The sequence below is a fragment of the Mucor mucedo genome (assembly GCF_025094135.1).
Source record: "Mucor mucedo strain NRRL 3635 chromosome Unknown EV154scaffold_73, whole genome shotgun sequence".
Taxonomy (NCBI): domain Eukaryota; kingdom Fungi; phylum Mucoromycota; class Mucoromycetes; order Mucorales; family Mucoraceae; genus Mucor; species Mucor mucedo.
The window spans coordinates 78,700-95,406 of record NW_026252357.1 but is presented as its reverse complement, the minus strand read 5'-3'; the positions used below and the strand labels follow the sequence as shown (position 1 = coordinate 95,406).

At 34.4% G+C, this 16,707-nt stretch overlaps 3 protein-coding genes across 3 annotated transcripts; 1 reads left to right on the top strand and 2 right to left on the bottom strand.

The window, feature by feature from the left end:
• Nucleotides 1–4,167: 4,167 nt before the first annotated feature.
• On the top strand, nt 4,168–6,326 carry EV154DRAFT_424282 (uncharacterized protein; the record flags this gene model as incomplete). Its single annotated transcript, XM_051596186.1, has 7 exons — nt 4,168–4,238; nt 4,429–4,524; nt 4,587–4,600; nt 4,668–5,398; nt 5,899–5,943; nt 6,017–6,079; nt 6,138–6,326. The coding sequence occupies 7 exons, from the start codon at nt 4,168–4,170 to the stop codon at nt 6,324–6,326; spliced, it is 1,209 nt and encodes a 402-aa protein (XP_051455633.1).
• A 74-nt stretch (nt 6,327–6,400) lies between these two features.
• On the bottom strand, nt 6,401–8,357 carry EV154DRAFT_446596 (magnesium transporter NIPA-domain-containing protein). The gene is made up of 7 exons (XM_051597112.1): nt 8,178–8,357; nt 8,032–8,097; nt 7,906–7,971; nt 7,751–7,841; nt 7,533–7,696; nt 6,737–7,471; nt 6,401–6,681 (listed from the first exon to the last, which is right to left on the bottom strand). Exons 1-7 carry the CDS (start codon nt 8,287–8,289, stop codon nt 6,506–6,508), a joined length of 1,410 nt encoding a protein of 469 aa, XP_051455632.1. The 5' UTR covers nt 8,290–8,357; the 3' UTR covers nt 6,401–6,505.
• A 4,016-nt stretch (nt 8,358–12,373) lies between these two features.
• On the bottom strand, nt 12,374–14,132 carry EV154DRAFT_483360 (uncharacterized protein; the record flags this gene model as incomplete). The annotated part of the gene is made up of 13 exons (XM_051598570.1): nt 12,374–12,425; nt 12,480–12,537; nt 12,593–12,680; nt 12,743–12,813; nt 12,966–13,116; nt 13,167–13,219; nt 13,269–13,353; nt 13,382–13,456; nt 13,508–13,566; nt 13,619–13,723; nt 13,788–13,862; nt 13,920–14,060; nt 14,111–14,132. The coding sequence occupies 13 exons, from the start codon at nt 14,130–14,132 to the stop codon at nt 12,374–12,376; spliced, it is 1,035 nt and encodes a 344-aa protein (XP_051455631.1).
• Nucleotides 14,133–16,707: the final 2,575 nt, after the last annotated feature.

Genomic DNA, 16,707 nt, shown 5'->3' with positions numbered 1-16,707 from the left:
GAATATGCCCTGTTTCTCAGGAGGTCATAGATACTTTCAGTTACCTCTTACCTTTAAGACACGATTCTGAATTATTGTCACAAAGAAGAAAACATCAATGACGGAAAAGATTTTAATATACAAGTGTTGACCCAAGGTAACTAGTCGCATATTTGTAATTAAATTTTTTCTTGTTGATTGCTGATACCTAACAATATTGTAGATGTTTTGGAAGTGAGCTCGCTTGTTACAGTAAAACTGCCTCCCGTAAAGATACTGATGTTGAATGTTATGCCACATAACAACACGAATCCCCAAGTATTTTCAGATGTATTGAGATCAACCAAGTACAATAAGTACCACTATCTGGCTAGTAGACAGGGAATTAGATTTGCATTAACTCCCGTACACACATATGAGGAGTATAAATTGCACAATGAACTTGTCAATAATCATTTCTCAGCTCAGAATCTAAACAATTATTTCACCTGGGTAGCAATAAGTAAAGCATGATCTGAAAGAGTAGATGGTGTCTCTATATTTTACAAATGTCCTGAACACCTTATATTATATTACAACAACAACAAAAAGGATGACAGTAAATACAGAGATATCATTTTGGCTAACCAGGCTCAGTGTGATATGATGCGTAGCAACATTCGACATGAATCACGTTTGGCAAATTCTCAAAGACCCAATACTTTCACCCATTTGGGTTCAAGTGAATTGAGCAGTAACGTCATCAGTAATGATCTGAATGTTCCTGTTATTATTAGCTCTTTGCAAACTCCCCAAATTACCAGGCCAGCTAGAATTATAGCTCCAACCCTTATGACACCAATCGACAGTAGTAGCTCTTTCGCATTCCAACAGCTTCATCATAATCCTAGAATGCAAATTCCTCGATTGCAAAACAATTTTACGTCTGCGTCTGCGACTACTACAACTACTACTGCAAATCGCGGAATTTTTTACATTCTTCCACCGAAAGAAAGAAAACCAAAGACATGTAAGAAGTGTAACAGCTCTTCATGCAAGGGCAAGATGAATAGAAATTTTTGTACTTCTCAAACTATGTAATAAACTATCAGTTTTAAACCCTTATTTATATTCAATGTAGTCCTGTAAAAAATGAGATCATACAGAATAGGTTTTTTTTTGGAAGCGCCTACGGCGCCCCCAAAAAATCACATTAATTAAATCAAATTTGAGACAAATAGCCACACCTATGGCCATAGGGCCTAAGAAATATAAACCAAAAACTGTAATACGTGTTTTACTATCAGCTAAATTTTACGAATAATCCCTCTTCCACCACCCCGTTTTATCAAACCGGAATATTACCCTGATTTCAGGCATTGTAAAGCCTTATTTGTATACCACCGAATTAAAGATTTTATACCTTGAAAAAAAAAAATTAGCTGTAATTGACAGTATTTTTGTAGCTTAATATATTGTTACTTTTGATATTTTTTCTTTCGTATTTACATTTTTTTGCTCATTTTAACATTTGATCTTAAGCGTAACATTGATTGTATCAGAAATACTGGCATAGACCCTAATCTATTCGACTTGGCTCGAAGAACTCTTTGTAGCATGTTTGATGACCATTTCCTTGTGTAAAGCAATAACAACTCCCGCAAGAAATTTCAGAAACCAACCCGATTAAACCATTAGAAGCAAGCACCCGTGCGAGAGCTGAGTATATATTCGTACAGTTTCTCTCAGTACACAATTTTACGCGTCTTTGGCTTACTGTTACATACATGTAGCACTTTCATTATGTATGGGGTCTGCTGATATATTATCAAGTTTTTTCTTTTTTTTTTTGTATTAAGTGATTGATGTATACGTTACTACTGCTACAGATACAAAGTTTAACAAAACAAGAAAGTTGAATAACTAATTTCACGTATAAGCAAAAAATGCTGAGAGAGAACAACCATGAAGTTTTCTGTTGACATTATATGAAGTTAGGGTCGTAGCATATAGACATTAGACGTGTGACTTGATGCTGCTAAAATAACGGAACTTAGCTTATTCATAGCTCAAAACTTTCAGCAAATGTACTACAAAAAACTTAAAAGGCCTGAAATTTGTAGGTTTTTACATAAATGTTATCAAAACCATCGAAAAAAATACTCTGTCGAAGCTGGGCTTAATTTTGATAGAAACTTTAAAACAATCGTCGACAAACTTGATTTTTCCGGGTTACGCTACTATTTTTCTTTATATCTCTGAACTATCTTATCACTGATGTTTCTTTAGTTTATCTCCCTAAAATCTGTATCTATTACAGTTTTATGTATATCGAGATGTAAACCTTTCTTATGGGAAAAAGTAGTTGGATTAAGATAGCTTAGAGTCTAATATGTATGGAATATCATTACTTTATTCAACCATATACACATCATTTGGGCTTACAAGCCCCAAAAATAATTTGCCCAGATCGTTAAAGCACTTAAGAATTATGTTCCTGATGCAAACGATACCAAAACAAACAAACAAAACAAAATCTATTAATTGCATAACGGTAGGAACAATAACAAGTGCGTTTCTAAATTGATGAAAGGGTCGTAGCATTGGCAGCGCTAAAAAATTTACCCTCAAAAGCGCGAATCAGCTTCAAAAGAGAAAGTGTACTGATTTTCTCAGTTAAGTGAACACCATTACGAACACTTGGAACTTTAGTATAGGTCCGATAGGGGCTTAGATGAATTGAGAGAACATTTGGTATCATAGTTCATTGGTCGTTGAAACCCGAAAATAGTTTTTACAATCTTGTGATCCAGAAGTGCAGCATCGCATTTAGAAAGTCACCTTTATTCAATCGAGAGAAGTGGATCGACCAGAATCGAGGAAAGATATCAATATATTAGCTATAAAAGCACTTATATATTTGTGGATTAAAGCATTAATAAAAAACAATCTTTTACAAGTTCCAAAAAATCATCTTGCGTCGTTGTTCATAGGACAAAGACAAGAGTAAAAGTTTACGATGTTATCCAGTTCTGCATTTGCCTTGGGTGATGTTAATATGAACGTAACAAAAACATCTCAAAGCAGTCGTCTTTTAGAAAATAAGAGAAAATTTGCGGTTAATGTATCACTATTGGTCAAAGAAAAAGGTAGTACTGTGACAAGTCGTCACTTTAATTTCATAGCCAGTACCTTAGACGTAATGGATACATATGAGGAATTTAAGGGATATTGCATTATTATAATAGATAATACCCCCATTCATGCTAGCAAAGATATACATATCCAAACCGAGGGTAGAAGATATTAATGCATCTGTTTTTTTTTTTTTTACTTTATTCCCCTGGGCCCAACTCAATCGAGCAATTTTAAAGAAAAGATTAGATGAGGTAAGTTTGGGGATACAGAAGATCTGAAAATCAAAATGTCTGAAGCATACCATAAACATGCTCCCAGAAAACCTTTTTATAAAATTTACATCACTTTTTAATCATATTTAAATACCTAATAACTAAATGCTCTGCATGCACAATGAAGTTACGCGAATTAAGTTAAGAATAATGCAAATTGGCTTATTTTTTAACCGTGAAGGCGTAATTTGATAATTAAAAGCACGCATATATTTGAGATTCCGCCTATTGGAGCCGTGAGCAGTGTAAATCTGTGCATACGGCATTTATATTTTCATACAACTGTCTCCATGACTTCATTGTGAATTTTGGTGTTGCTTACTCTATTATATATATTGTAAAAAGATCCCGCTTCAGATAATCTCGGACCCTTTTTTTTTCAGGTTTTTCGATTACCGCACTATTTGCTCTCGAGTTCCCGGTTTTGCTAAAATAAAAAATTGCATTTAAGAGAAGCTGTCGGCTCGAGAAGCGTGATCGGGTGACTCCGCATATTGATATGCCAGATATTATTTAGCAACGATTGCTTCTTGGGCCTTCCATTAGTGTCTAGCGAAGGGAGGATATAGATCCGCATTATTGTTGATGTGTGTGATCTATTTTGACAAACTAAATAAATAAAATGTGCTTTTTTAATCACGTTTTCATACACAAAACGCACTTGGTCTCTGTATACGGGGATGTAAAAACTCGTGTAATAATTGATTGACTGTGGAACTCTGGCTACTAATTTAAATAATCATTTTATTTTAAATTCTTTTCTTCTTCTTTATATTATTTTATTTATTATTTTTTAGAAATGTGTGATGTTAACGATCCCCGAATTCTCAATGCGTACATTGCCATTACAGAAGAAGAGCCTACTGATTGGTAACAAAAATAAAAAATAGGCAAATTTTTTTTTTTTTTTTAAATTAAATTTTGTTCCCTTAAAAAGGCTTTTGCTCGGCTATAAAGACACTAGGAGTGTGATTTCGCTATATGCAAGTGGCACCAACGGGTTAAGGTAATAACCAGTATTGATAGCGATGAAGCAAACCTTTAAAGAAAATTACAATAGCGAATTCCGAGAGCATATTACAAACGAAATCTTGTTCGGTTTTGTCAGGGTCGATGATCGATTTATTCTAATCACTTATGTACCTGATAGTGTCAGGTATTATTAAAGCACAGAAATAATTGTACACAGAATTCTAATTTTAAACTTTTCGAAAATAGTGGTGTCAGAAGAGGTACAATTAGTGATACAATTTCTCGTATGATTTATAGTGTTAACCTCATCCTTTTTGAATCTTTTAGCGAGAGCACTTGTTCATAGTAGATCTGTTGCTAGCATATTAGAATTGTCTCATGCACAATTTACAGCATCTTCCTTATCCGACATGAGTGACGCAAATATTAGAACCCGTCTTAAGCTTGGACAGAACCAAGTTCCGAATAGACCTAGACCTACTTCCATGAATTCAAAGAGAGCTTCTACCGTGACCCGAAGAAGAAAATCAAACCAATATTCCCCTTCTCCTTCGCCTTCTCCAATGTCCGAAAGAAATTTAAGAATCCTCACTACCGACGAACCTTTTTCATATGACGATGACAGAATGACTGCTACACCCACTCCTTCTTCCCCTACATCGGTTGCCTCTTCCTTTGCCGAATCCTCTATCTCTACTCTAGTGGACCATTTAGACTTAGATGATAAGAACAAAGACGCTACAGAAGCTATGCTCCAATTACAGCTTGCCAAAAAGAAGGAATTAGAAGAAGCAAGGTTCCGTCAATTCCAAAGAGACCAACAAGAAGAAAGATTCAAACGAGATCAAGCCATCAAGAAATTTGAACAAGAAGAAAAGCAAAAGCAACAGCTTCAACAACAAAAACCTGCCTTCTTATTAAAGAAAGAGCTGACAACCAAAAAGACCTTCACCTTTCCAAAGGCCGAAGAGAAGAAATCGGGTATCTTTCCTCAGGTTGTCTTGAGAAAAGTTACGCCTGGTGTAAACAATTATAACAAGGATGAAGTAAAAAAAGATGTCAGATCCGTCTTAAGCAGCTATAAAAAGATTGAGCCTAAGCAAGAAATCAAAACCGAAATTAAGGTTGAGCTCAAGAAGGTTCATCAAGAAGTCAAGTCTGCTGTGAAAGATGAGATGAAGGCTGTTATCAAAGAACAGACCCGGTCCATTGCTAAAGAAGAGGTTACTCCTATCAAAGAAGTTTCTTCTACTAAAGAACCCGTTCTCATCAAAGAGAGTGTTCCTAACAAAGAGAGTGCTTCTGCTAAAGAAGAAGTTATCATTAGAGAACAACCTCAGATGGTTGTTAAAGAACAAGACATCAAAGCCGTGTTAGAAGTCAAGCAAAATACCATAGAGACACAACCTGAAGCCAAAACTGACATTAAAGCCGAAGTACAACCCGCCGTCGTTAGATCGGAAGCCATTCCTAAGGTGCAACAGGTACGGGTTTTTTTGTTATACTAAAGAGCCCATTTGGTTATCGCATGTTAATATTTGTTTTTGTTTTTTTTAAGGTTTTAATGGTAGGATTTGCGTCTGTGCAGACTAAAAGTAGTCCGGTAAGGAGGATCAGCACACATCCAATTTAAATATTAATGACTGACAACATTTTCACTTTATTTATAAATCTAGTTTTGGAGACGCAGACATTTCGTCATTGAAGATAAGCGTGTATCATTTTACAAGGATGAGATGGTAAAGCAGTAATAAATTTCAGTAATCGGATTACTAAACCCTTTTCTTTCTTTTGTAGGCAAAAGTACCAATTTCCGAAATCAATTTGTTGACTGTAACACGATTAGCGCCAGCAAATGAGGATGAAGATACCTATGTACCAAATTCATTTGTAATTGATACTCAAACAGGTGATTCATATCAAATATTCGCAGATGACAAAAGAATCGTAAAGCAAATGTATGCTATCATTCAATCATCTTTGTAAACTATGCTTTTTTCCCCTCTTTCATATACCATTTTTATTCAAATAAAAAATACCATTTCGTTTTTATTATTAAGTATTAAGTGTAGTAAGATATAGTGTATAAAAGGTGATGTGAGAAGGGAAGGAGGAAAAAAAAAGAGTTTTTATAATGTACAAAAGAAAGCGAAAAAGAAATTAATTTAAAACAAATGATCATCCGTCTCCCCTATTAATCCCCTTCTATCATCTTGATCCCTTTTCTTATTCAGACCCAATCTCATTGTACTGATGGTATCCAGTGTGTCCTGCGCACGTCTATTTAAATTATTTGTTCGGGATTTGATATTATCTTGACCATTTTCCACAAGAATATCGACTAAAATTGAAATAGTTAGTAATCTCTCTTTTGCAATATCTGTCAAATGTAGTACCTGAATTTTGTGCGGAATTGCTGTGTTTGATCGTATCCAGGCTAATGTTGTCTGTAAATCCATCGTTATAATCTATAGAGCCTCTTGATCTACGCCAAAGCGAACTGGAATCATTTCGGACGGCAGATGTGCGGTGATGATCTACATCACTTGTTGAAGCATCGCCTGTAATATCTTCAATATGATTCACATCCTCACTTGAGCTCAAGAATTTCTCATCGTCATATACTGGTAAAAGTCGTTCCATATGGCTAGATGCATCATCGTTGTCCATAGTCTTTTCGCTTCTAGAGTTTTGCAGTAATGCAACACCAGAACAGATAATTAAAAATCCAAACACACAAGTAACAATATTGACGGGTGATGCGTCAAAACCTCGATAAAATACAATTGAACTAACGATGGTTAATGTTGTAAAAATGACGTAATAAGTTGGAGTTACAACAGCGGTATTAAAAAGATTGAGCGCTTTGTTGAGATAGATTATTTCGATGGCGAGTGTTACTAAAGTTGTCACCAATACAAAATAAACAAACCAGTTTGTGAATTGATTCTCGACTGTAAACGAATGTACGATGGCTCCGCCCAATCCTTGCGTAAAAACAACAGATAATGATCCAATTAATGAACAGATACTAATATAAACCAACATGTTTGTTTTTCCCCATCTAGGTCCACAATAAAACACCAAAAATAAAGAGAGTACGATAGCGAGAATGGCGTAGGTGATAAAGCCTAGTGATAAACGAGTTAATATACGATCTTATTCCATATTATCCGTTCCACTGTATCTTACCCACGGACAGCATAAGTGTCTTGAATGTCTCAATTGAAGTGTCTGCGGCGCCTTGTTCTGGAGCATGCATTACAATAATAATAGCTCCCAGAACACACTGTAAGCAGCCCACTTTTCCTTGGAATGATAATCGTTCTTTCAAAAAGATGGATGACAATACAGCACTACGCAAATTATTAGTAATTTTTCTTTCTCGATAAAGCTGATGTTCTTTTTACCATAAAACGACACTTAATGCACCCAACGGAGTGACCAAAATGGCTTGCGTAAACGCATAAGCGACAAAATTACAAGCTTCGCCCACCACCACTACACAATATAATAATTAACAGTTAGCATACCGAATTAAAATATGACTGATATCCATACATACTTAAAATCATACCACTCCACCACATGGGAGATTTAAGATAGCCATATCCTTCACCTGCAACTCCACCTATCAAAACAATTAAATTAATACAAATAAATGTATGGATTAGGTAGTTTATCTGCATACCTGATTTTTCTGTAGCCTCTAATAGGCCCTTTTTCTTTAATACGAAACTACTGCCAATAAATATGCCTAAAAGAAATAAATTCACCGGACATCAGTATGTCAATGAAAGAAACTTTTTTTTTTTTCGGTAAAGTGAATCGACTTACCACTTGCAATGGCTAAAGTGACTCCAATGATTTTATATAGTGAACCGTGAGTGTCACCAACTAAACCCATTGTAACGTTTGTTGAATTCCCATCACTTGTAGTTGAATTCATAATACTATTAAAAAAAAAAAAAAAAAAAAAAAAGACGAAAGAAATACAAGAAAAAGGGTCGTGCTGTGTGTGTCAGTGAAGTGGCCCAAAAATAAAATAAAATAAAAAAAAAAATTAATCCAGACTCCTTTCATCCCGCCACTTGCCATTACGAATAAAAAAACATTCTATAAATAGTAAAAACTCTGTTTTTTTTTGCCTACAGGGTATTTTTATATAGAAACATGTTCCGTCTGGCTTTCCTTTTCACCCCATTGTCTTGGCGTCTGGCCCAATAGAAGAGTGGGATCCATATTTGGACAGCTAATAATTACAGGCAAATTGGTCCCCTATTTTGTTAATTACTCACTTAAAAGATTACCCGCAGATTCTCTGCCTCGATTGGGCTTAGAAAAAATACTTCTTTACAGACAGTGCTCACCTAATTGTGTAATCCAAATTATTCATGACAATTAATTAAATATTTGAAATAAAGAAAAACTCAGCCTAGTAGCAATACAATTAGCACATTAATTTATCCTTCATAACAGAATACTCTGCAGATCATATGTCTCCCCTCCCCCATACTATTTCAAATCAGATCAGATTAATTTCAACACATCACCCGTGAGAGTGGGATTCTGCATACTGAAAACAGGGGTTTTCGCACGGGGGTTAATTTTTCACGGGTAGGAGCTGTAGATAAATCACTTTTCTCACCATCAACCCACTATTGGAGCTTCACACATGTCTTTTCCAATCATCTATTTTTTCACACACTTTCCCGTGATCCATTCTTTGGAACACATAGTTCATGTTTATTGTTCAAGAAAGATCATGAAGGTAAATATTTGATCTACCTGTGGCGCACACAGCTCCTATTAATCGCTTTTTCAAAAAAAAAATACGATGGGAGAAAACCGTGTTTGGGAATTATATGTTTGAGAATTGCATGTTATGAATACCTTTCGGTACCTATTTTATACAAGAGAATAAATTCGCGTTGCGTCTTAACCACTAAATAAATTACTTTAATATGGCCATCCTAATCATCGATTTCCAACTATTTGTCTGACGCTTTATTTTGGTAATCGCTCATTAAAATCAAGCATACGTTTCTATGTACCCATCTTGAGTCTAATTTTAGTAATAAGTTACACTGCTAGAGCCAATGATTGGGTTTTTAGTTGATTATTAGCATATGCTTTTATTATTATTTGTGCACTGTTTCAAGCAAATCAATACTTTTCAATAGTCTTCTTCATGTGTTGCGGGATTATTTACTACATTATGTTTTAAAGGCTTGGTAGGCAATTCTCATCTGTAACCAGTGAACAATTCGAATCTTTCGTTACAATACAATACAAAAAAAACTTACTTTCTTGTCCAATTCATCTCTCTTTTCCGAATTTTTGTAGCCAGTCAGTAACGAGATAGATAAATTACACCAATCCAGCCCGTTCTTTTCAGTGCTGTTATAAATTGGTTAGCCAAAATACTAATTGTCGAGATGTTACATTTACTTGAAACCACATCCAATTCCTTCGTTCCAAGTGATTACGATCAAGTAATATAAGTCTGTTTGAGGAAATAGATCCTGTGTGTGTTAATGGTTAGATAGGACCGTATTGCTATGCACATACGCCTTTACCTTTTTATACAGTTGTTGAGATATAATGTCCGTAACACAGTCGTACAAATCTTTCTTTACATTTCTTGCTACTGCAACAGAGACAAGAATACGGGACCATTTTGCATAATCTTTGATGCTTTTGTCTACAAGCTTGGTCTGAAACTTCTAAAATACTAATACATTAAGTTTTGACACTGTGCATAGTTTACCAAAAAGTGCTTTACCTTTAAAACAGCAAATGAATCTTTAACAAAAGATATGGTTGAGAACAAATATCTTAATAAGCAAAACTCGAGCCCTACTACTTACTTTCAAGTGGACATTGTACACCAAGCAGAATATTGGCTTACTTTGGGTTTAGTGCGACTTACTTTAATTTGTCCCATTATTGTGTTACCTGCAATGCGTTCCAATAAAGGAAATGGAGAGTCAGGCAAATCGAAAAGTCTCTATTTTTGTGGGATCAATAAATATGTAAAGCACGATATTTCAATGCGTTACTTGCCATAAATATCTCAGTTGCTTTGTCAAACTCTCCAAGGCCGATGCATGCATCCACTTTAAGTAAATTGCCCATATGGCTTAATCTGTCATTTGGATCAACGTCATTTAATAAATGGTCAAGTTTGTTTATATGACTTTGACACCTAGCTTTATCATACTGTCCATTTTGCTATTTTTTCTTATCAAAATATATACTTTGTAATATAGAATATAGTATAAATAATTACCAACACGAGATTTTCATTGTCAGCCATGATATGAACGCAAGTTGTCAAGAATGTAAAAATTCTAATCTGTTCACTCGTAAAGCTGCTGAACATTTCACTGCTGCAATATGTGGATAACTAAAAAAAAACTATTAATTGGAAGAACATGCAGAAAGTAGGAATATTACCTGCTCTATGAGGCCAAACATTATTCGACCTTCGTTGTTTCTTTCTGCATTAAAGCAAAACAGACCAAGATTGTATACAGTTTCGATTAACCATTGAAAATCACTCGGATAAATACATTTGGCTGTCATCATCTCCTTTGTATGTACCAAGTCTAATAATGCTATTTGACATCTTCTTTTTTAATATAACATATTCCATTGTAAAACCGATTTATTGTTACTTACACTCAATATAAACTGCCACTTGTCCAAAGTTTAAATCTCTAGTTTTTAACAGGATTAATTGCTGTTTCAATTTACATATGACTATACTTACTTTGTTCTTGGTACTCCATCATTAGCCAAATCCTCGTACACAGTTGTTTTTATATGAAGAATACATCTACATGAATTTTTTAATGATTTTTAATAACCACACATAAAACATAATTACCTTAACAATATCACCAGCAGGTGAATATGAACCCTAATGTAATATAGATCCTCCTCGTTCTTTTCATAAAATTCAAGTATAATGGCTAGGGCTTTGGGTGCAATAGACGCTACTTGTCCATACTGCAACTTTATACTAAGTACCGTTTAGTAGAAACCAATTCACAAAACTTACCTGGTAGTAGTAACCTAGGACATGCTGAAGCATGTAGCACGGATCGAAATTCAAGGAGCCTTTAAGCTTTTCCAACAAGGACGGTATAACTGCGGAAAATACATGAGATGATTGCTCAACGAATAACGCACATGCGCTACTAACCAATGCCCTGACTGATGATGTTTTGACGAAATGCAAATTTAATTAATAGCAAATAGTCTTGTGCTGTAGCTGTAACTTGTTCAGCTGAATCATTCAAGCATTTTTCTAGGCATTGATAGGCTGAATTAGGATTACCGATCTTGTCATAACACCAAGCCAGTTTACTATAAATGAGTTATTATTATTGTCATTGCGCATATTTTAACTCACGTTGCCAAGGTTAATAGATTGCGTTTCTTTTGAATTGGTGATTTCATGATATACCAAGTATATTTGTACCAGGGCAAAGCTGCTTCATATGACTTTTTCTTTAGAATGATTTAAGTTAGGTACAGTGATGATACATGTAAATTAAATATACGTGCTTTATAAAAAGTGTCCCCTACTCTACATAGCATCTAGACAAGAATATTTTAGATATATGCTTCGATAATGACAACTATTTCCCCATATTATATCTACCATCTGAACCACTTCAGAATTTATTAATTTACCGTTTTCCCCTTGAGTCAAAAACACATCTACGCGCAAAATATCAATGAAATGCAAAAAAAAAAGAAAACAGACAGAAACTCAATTTTTTTTACCGTCTATTGCTGTTTTGAGTATATTTTCATCAAGTTTCTTTGAGTCTTTCAACATAAACACAAAATCTGTCAAAAGTTTTATCTTGAATTCATGTAGGTGCTCTTCTGACAAAGAGCTTCGCTGTTCAGAATTTCCTTGCTTAGATCTCTGTATCAACAAATTTAAACCTTCCATTATCTTTTGAATTCTGCGTTAAATTTGTTAGCTTATATGAGACAACTTTTATTGATGCATATTACCCAATATCATGTCTGCTTTTAGACATTCTTTTGATCATAGTATTCAAGCTACGAGAGTATTAAAAAAATAATAAAGTATTTGCAATTGGTTAAAAATCATACTCTATCAAGTCACTATCCCGAGGAGGTATTGGTGTTTTTTCCATCGCTTCAAAATAATCTATAATTTTATATGAATGGCCCGCTTGCAACAGGAGAATAGGAGGACTACTTACTCGCACAAAGATCTGTTTGATAGTCCGAGTTACAGCACCTCATAATTATGAATACCCTTGCCATATAAAATCTTAAACTTGACTTGCACTTGAAACATGATTAACACGAAAAAAAAAAAAAAAAAAAAAAAAGCAAATTTTTTTCTTTACCTTCTCTGAAACAATTCGATCTGTTAAATCAAGTAATTGTTTCACTTGTTGATCTGATAATAATAATTCATCTTTATCGCATAAATTTACTACAAATTAATATTAGCACTATCTTTCTTTCCCGGGAAAAAAGGTGAATGTACGTACATAATAAATCCATCAGGTAAATCTGCTTAACGAAAGTATGATTAGTAGACGGTCGCATTAAATACTTACAATTTACAAACCTCATGGGAAGTTGGGATTTCGGTGTTTAACTCCAATAATTTTTTAAACGAACGAGATATCCAGTCGATAATTTGAACAGATGACATTGAAGACATGTTAGACAGAGAAAATCCAGTACTCAACAAAACTTGATACAGGTAGTCGATCTACAAGGGATACATTAATCAACATATATTTCAAGTATATTTTTACTTACACCTGATGATCTCTTATCTTCGTGTGATAAAACACTAGTAATATCTACAACAGCTCTAGATTACATTGTATACCGAAATTAACATGCGATATTCAAGTTTACCTATCGCCTTATTGAACATTGCTTCATAGGAATCCCAGTCATTTTTCTTAGAATACTTTGGTAAAGATGAGATGAGTAATCCATTCTATTAAACAATGATATAGTCCGCTTACAAATTCCGATTGAAATGCGAAGCTTTTCAACAACTCCTTTACTTGAAGGAGATCCGTGGCTGACTTTCCATTAAACTAATCAAAACGTTATAACCATATTGATTAGAAGGCTTACTTTGAACTTACCTTCTCCAGTTCCTGTTTCAACAAGGACGCATGTTCTATGTCTAAATCTAAAAATATTTCTAAGCAAATGATGTTTTGTCGTACATGCTAATCTTGTAATGAATGGTCTACCTATCCATAATCTGAAAACGTTTGTAACTATTCCTAAATACTGCCACATATTATCCTTTATCCATCCTTTGTCCATTCTTAAAATTTGGTAACAGGTGTCGCGTACTATTTTTTTTTTAAAAAAAGGAAGAATTAGAATCATAATCAATAGTACGCGACAAAAACTTACACATTAATACAATATGCTTCATTTCATCGTCGTCTTCAAACACAATTTGAAGCGTTTTATTCCAGATATTGACGGCTATAAAAGTTGTTGGTTAAATTAGTAATTAGCATGAGGTCAGATAAAGAAATTTACTATCTTTTATCAGTTGTTTCCCATTGTTGTCACGTTTAACAGACTCTAGTTCTTTTGATCTTTGCCATACTCTTTCAATAAACAGCCTATTTTCAATCAAAGAAGCAGGGCTGAGAGAGGGGAGCAGCTCCTTCAACAATACTAATACATAGTCAATCGCGTGTTTAGTGCTTTATATAAAAAAAAACTACCTGAAAGTTCTGCTGGAGTCATATTTTAATTTTTTAACAACAAAAAAAAAAAAGAAAAAAAAAAAAGCACAAATAGGAGGCAGAAGTTAAGCAAGATTTATTGGTTTTAAAAAAGCACCAATTTATGGGCATTTCTAAGGTACCTTATAAGGTACCCATTTGATAAAATGTCCTGTCTCAGGCTATGATATCGACGCGAGAGAAACCATAAAGTAAGGACGTCTCTACCAGAACATATTCGCCCATTAATCTGAGCCAGAACCGCGATAGGTTATAGATATGGTGCTGTAAGTATAACTGTTGCAATTTTATTTCTATGCATTGAGATTGACGAATAGTGTAAAAAAAAAAAGTTGTAAGTTAACAGAAATAAAAAAGAATAGCAAAAGAAAAGAAACACAGTTTGTGGTTTCACGCAACCATCCGGTTGGGTCGCGTGTTTTCTGGAACTCAAACCTAACTTGATTTGTGTAATCGTTAAAAGCCAACTTTTCTTTTATTTATTTTTTATTTTTAAAATTTAGCTTTAAATCAATACAAGTGTACTAAAGATGTCTTAGGTTAATATAAAGATTGTATCAAAGTTAGAAGCGTATAGTTATTAATAAATGGTATTATCTATACCGGAAGAGTAGTTATTGTGATCGTTATATCAAGCCTAAATTTGGGAGATCATATCTTTTATTAGTGTAGTGTAACTAGTGGTAGTAGTGTTTACCAAAGTACGAATCAATGATATGGCCAAAGATCTTTACATAACTAGAATATCACTAATATTATGAAATTGATATGGTTAATGTATTCAGCAACATGCGTTAAATCTTTGCTTCAATGTGGTCAAATCATTGTTCTCCAATTACACAAAGACTGAGTAACAATACCCGGAAGATCTTTAACTGATTATTTATCACCAGCATTATAAAAATTGTCCTTTCGACGCAAACTTTTTAACTCAGACAAAAAATATCCCTGAGCGAGCTACGATGGTGTCTTATGGCGTCCACAGCAAATGTCAACTCTGCTCCCCCTCTACGAAAAGAAAGTTATTAAAAACCGAAAAGTCTATTATTTCAAACTACTTTAAAAGCGTATACATATAGTCGATCTCAAAATGAGGTATACTTGTGACAATTAAAATAAAGTACTAATGTAACGAATGAAATAGATGTGAGTATAAAAACCGACGCAGGAATAGTTTCAAATGTAACAAGCTATTGACTTTTCAATTGTTTAAAAAAAAAATCATGGGCCGCTTGTTGTAAGGGGTGATGATTATAAGTTGTTTTAAAAAGACATCATTACTTTCGTAATGGTGGCGCAACATTTACCTTTCAATAAATTTTTAGCAAAGCTTTTGGGGGCTTTCCGCATTTACAAAGATACTATTTGAAATAACAACGAGCAAGATTTAGCCTGTAAAGCAATATATGGTTTTATCACTAATAATTTTTAAATCCAGCATGACGTTCCAAGCACCAATCTTCCTATTATAATGCGCGCACATGTCGACAGAGTAGTAACAATTATCAGTACCTATGATAACAAAGCCAAGCCAATAGTTGTCGAGAAAACTTATCGTATCAGTAGGCAGAGATGACTTCCGGGGATTAGTGAAGAGGTTAGTATGATTATACGGCTTTGGTTATATTGACGTAAAGCCGTGTCTATCATATATCGCTAGCCCTACACTTTTGGTTGTTGAATAGCGCCTTTGCCGGTGCAGCTGACCGGTTGCAATTCGCTTTGATTAAATAATGAGAAATAAGTTCGATGAACGTTTCATACTTAACTATATAAGCTATATAACTGTTGTTGATCCAGTGTATGGGCAACTACGTTCGGGCTTGTGTTTTTGGAATATCGGCAGGGCCAAAGGAAAAGAGAAAAGGATGGTAACGTTAATGCTCATAAGCTCTTTAATATCAGCCACCATTCATTCCTCGGTGACACGGAGTAAGTTTGAGGCAGCCAACTGCAGTCTCGTATTATAATAAGCTTTGGATACCTTACTCTTCATCCACGTCTAAGAAGGATGTACACCAAAATATATCAGTCTAGTTACATGAATCGTAAAACTGGAACAGATGTATACAAAATGGATGCAATCTAAATTCGCTTACCAATAAATATTACACTTTGATATGTAATGTACAAGTGAATATTTATAACAAAAGAAGCTAATCGCTCCAAAACAAGGCGCTCCATTGGAACATCATGATCCAATCAATCAGTAAAATGATTAGAAAAAACAAATTACTGTTACAGTTGATAGCAGCTTTAATGTCTTGCATACAGTTATAAGGTCTCACCGACAGAAGTCTGTGAAAGGGACTTGATATTAACTATAGATATGAATGCAGCCGCAGTAGAGGTTGTTTCAGGCGATAACACTGTATTAACTATTTCCATTGAAACTAGTTCTGCGTATAGCCCAAGATGATGGTTCAATCAAGAGTGTTATTATCCATAGTGATATACAATACTATTCTGTTCTATCATAGATGGCCTTATTTTTCTAATACCATATTAGGCCTCCAACGCTAGTTGTAAGTGAGTACTCAAGAAGGAGCCAGATAGGTCAAACAGAAAGCCATTGT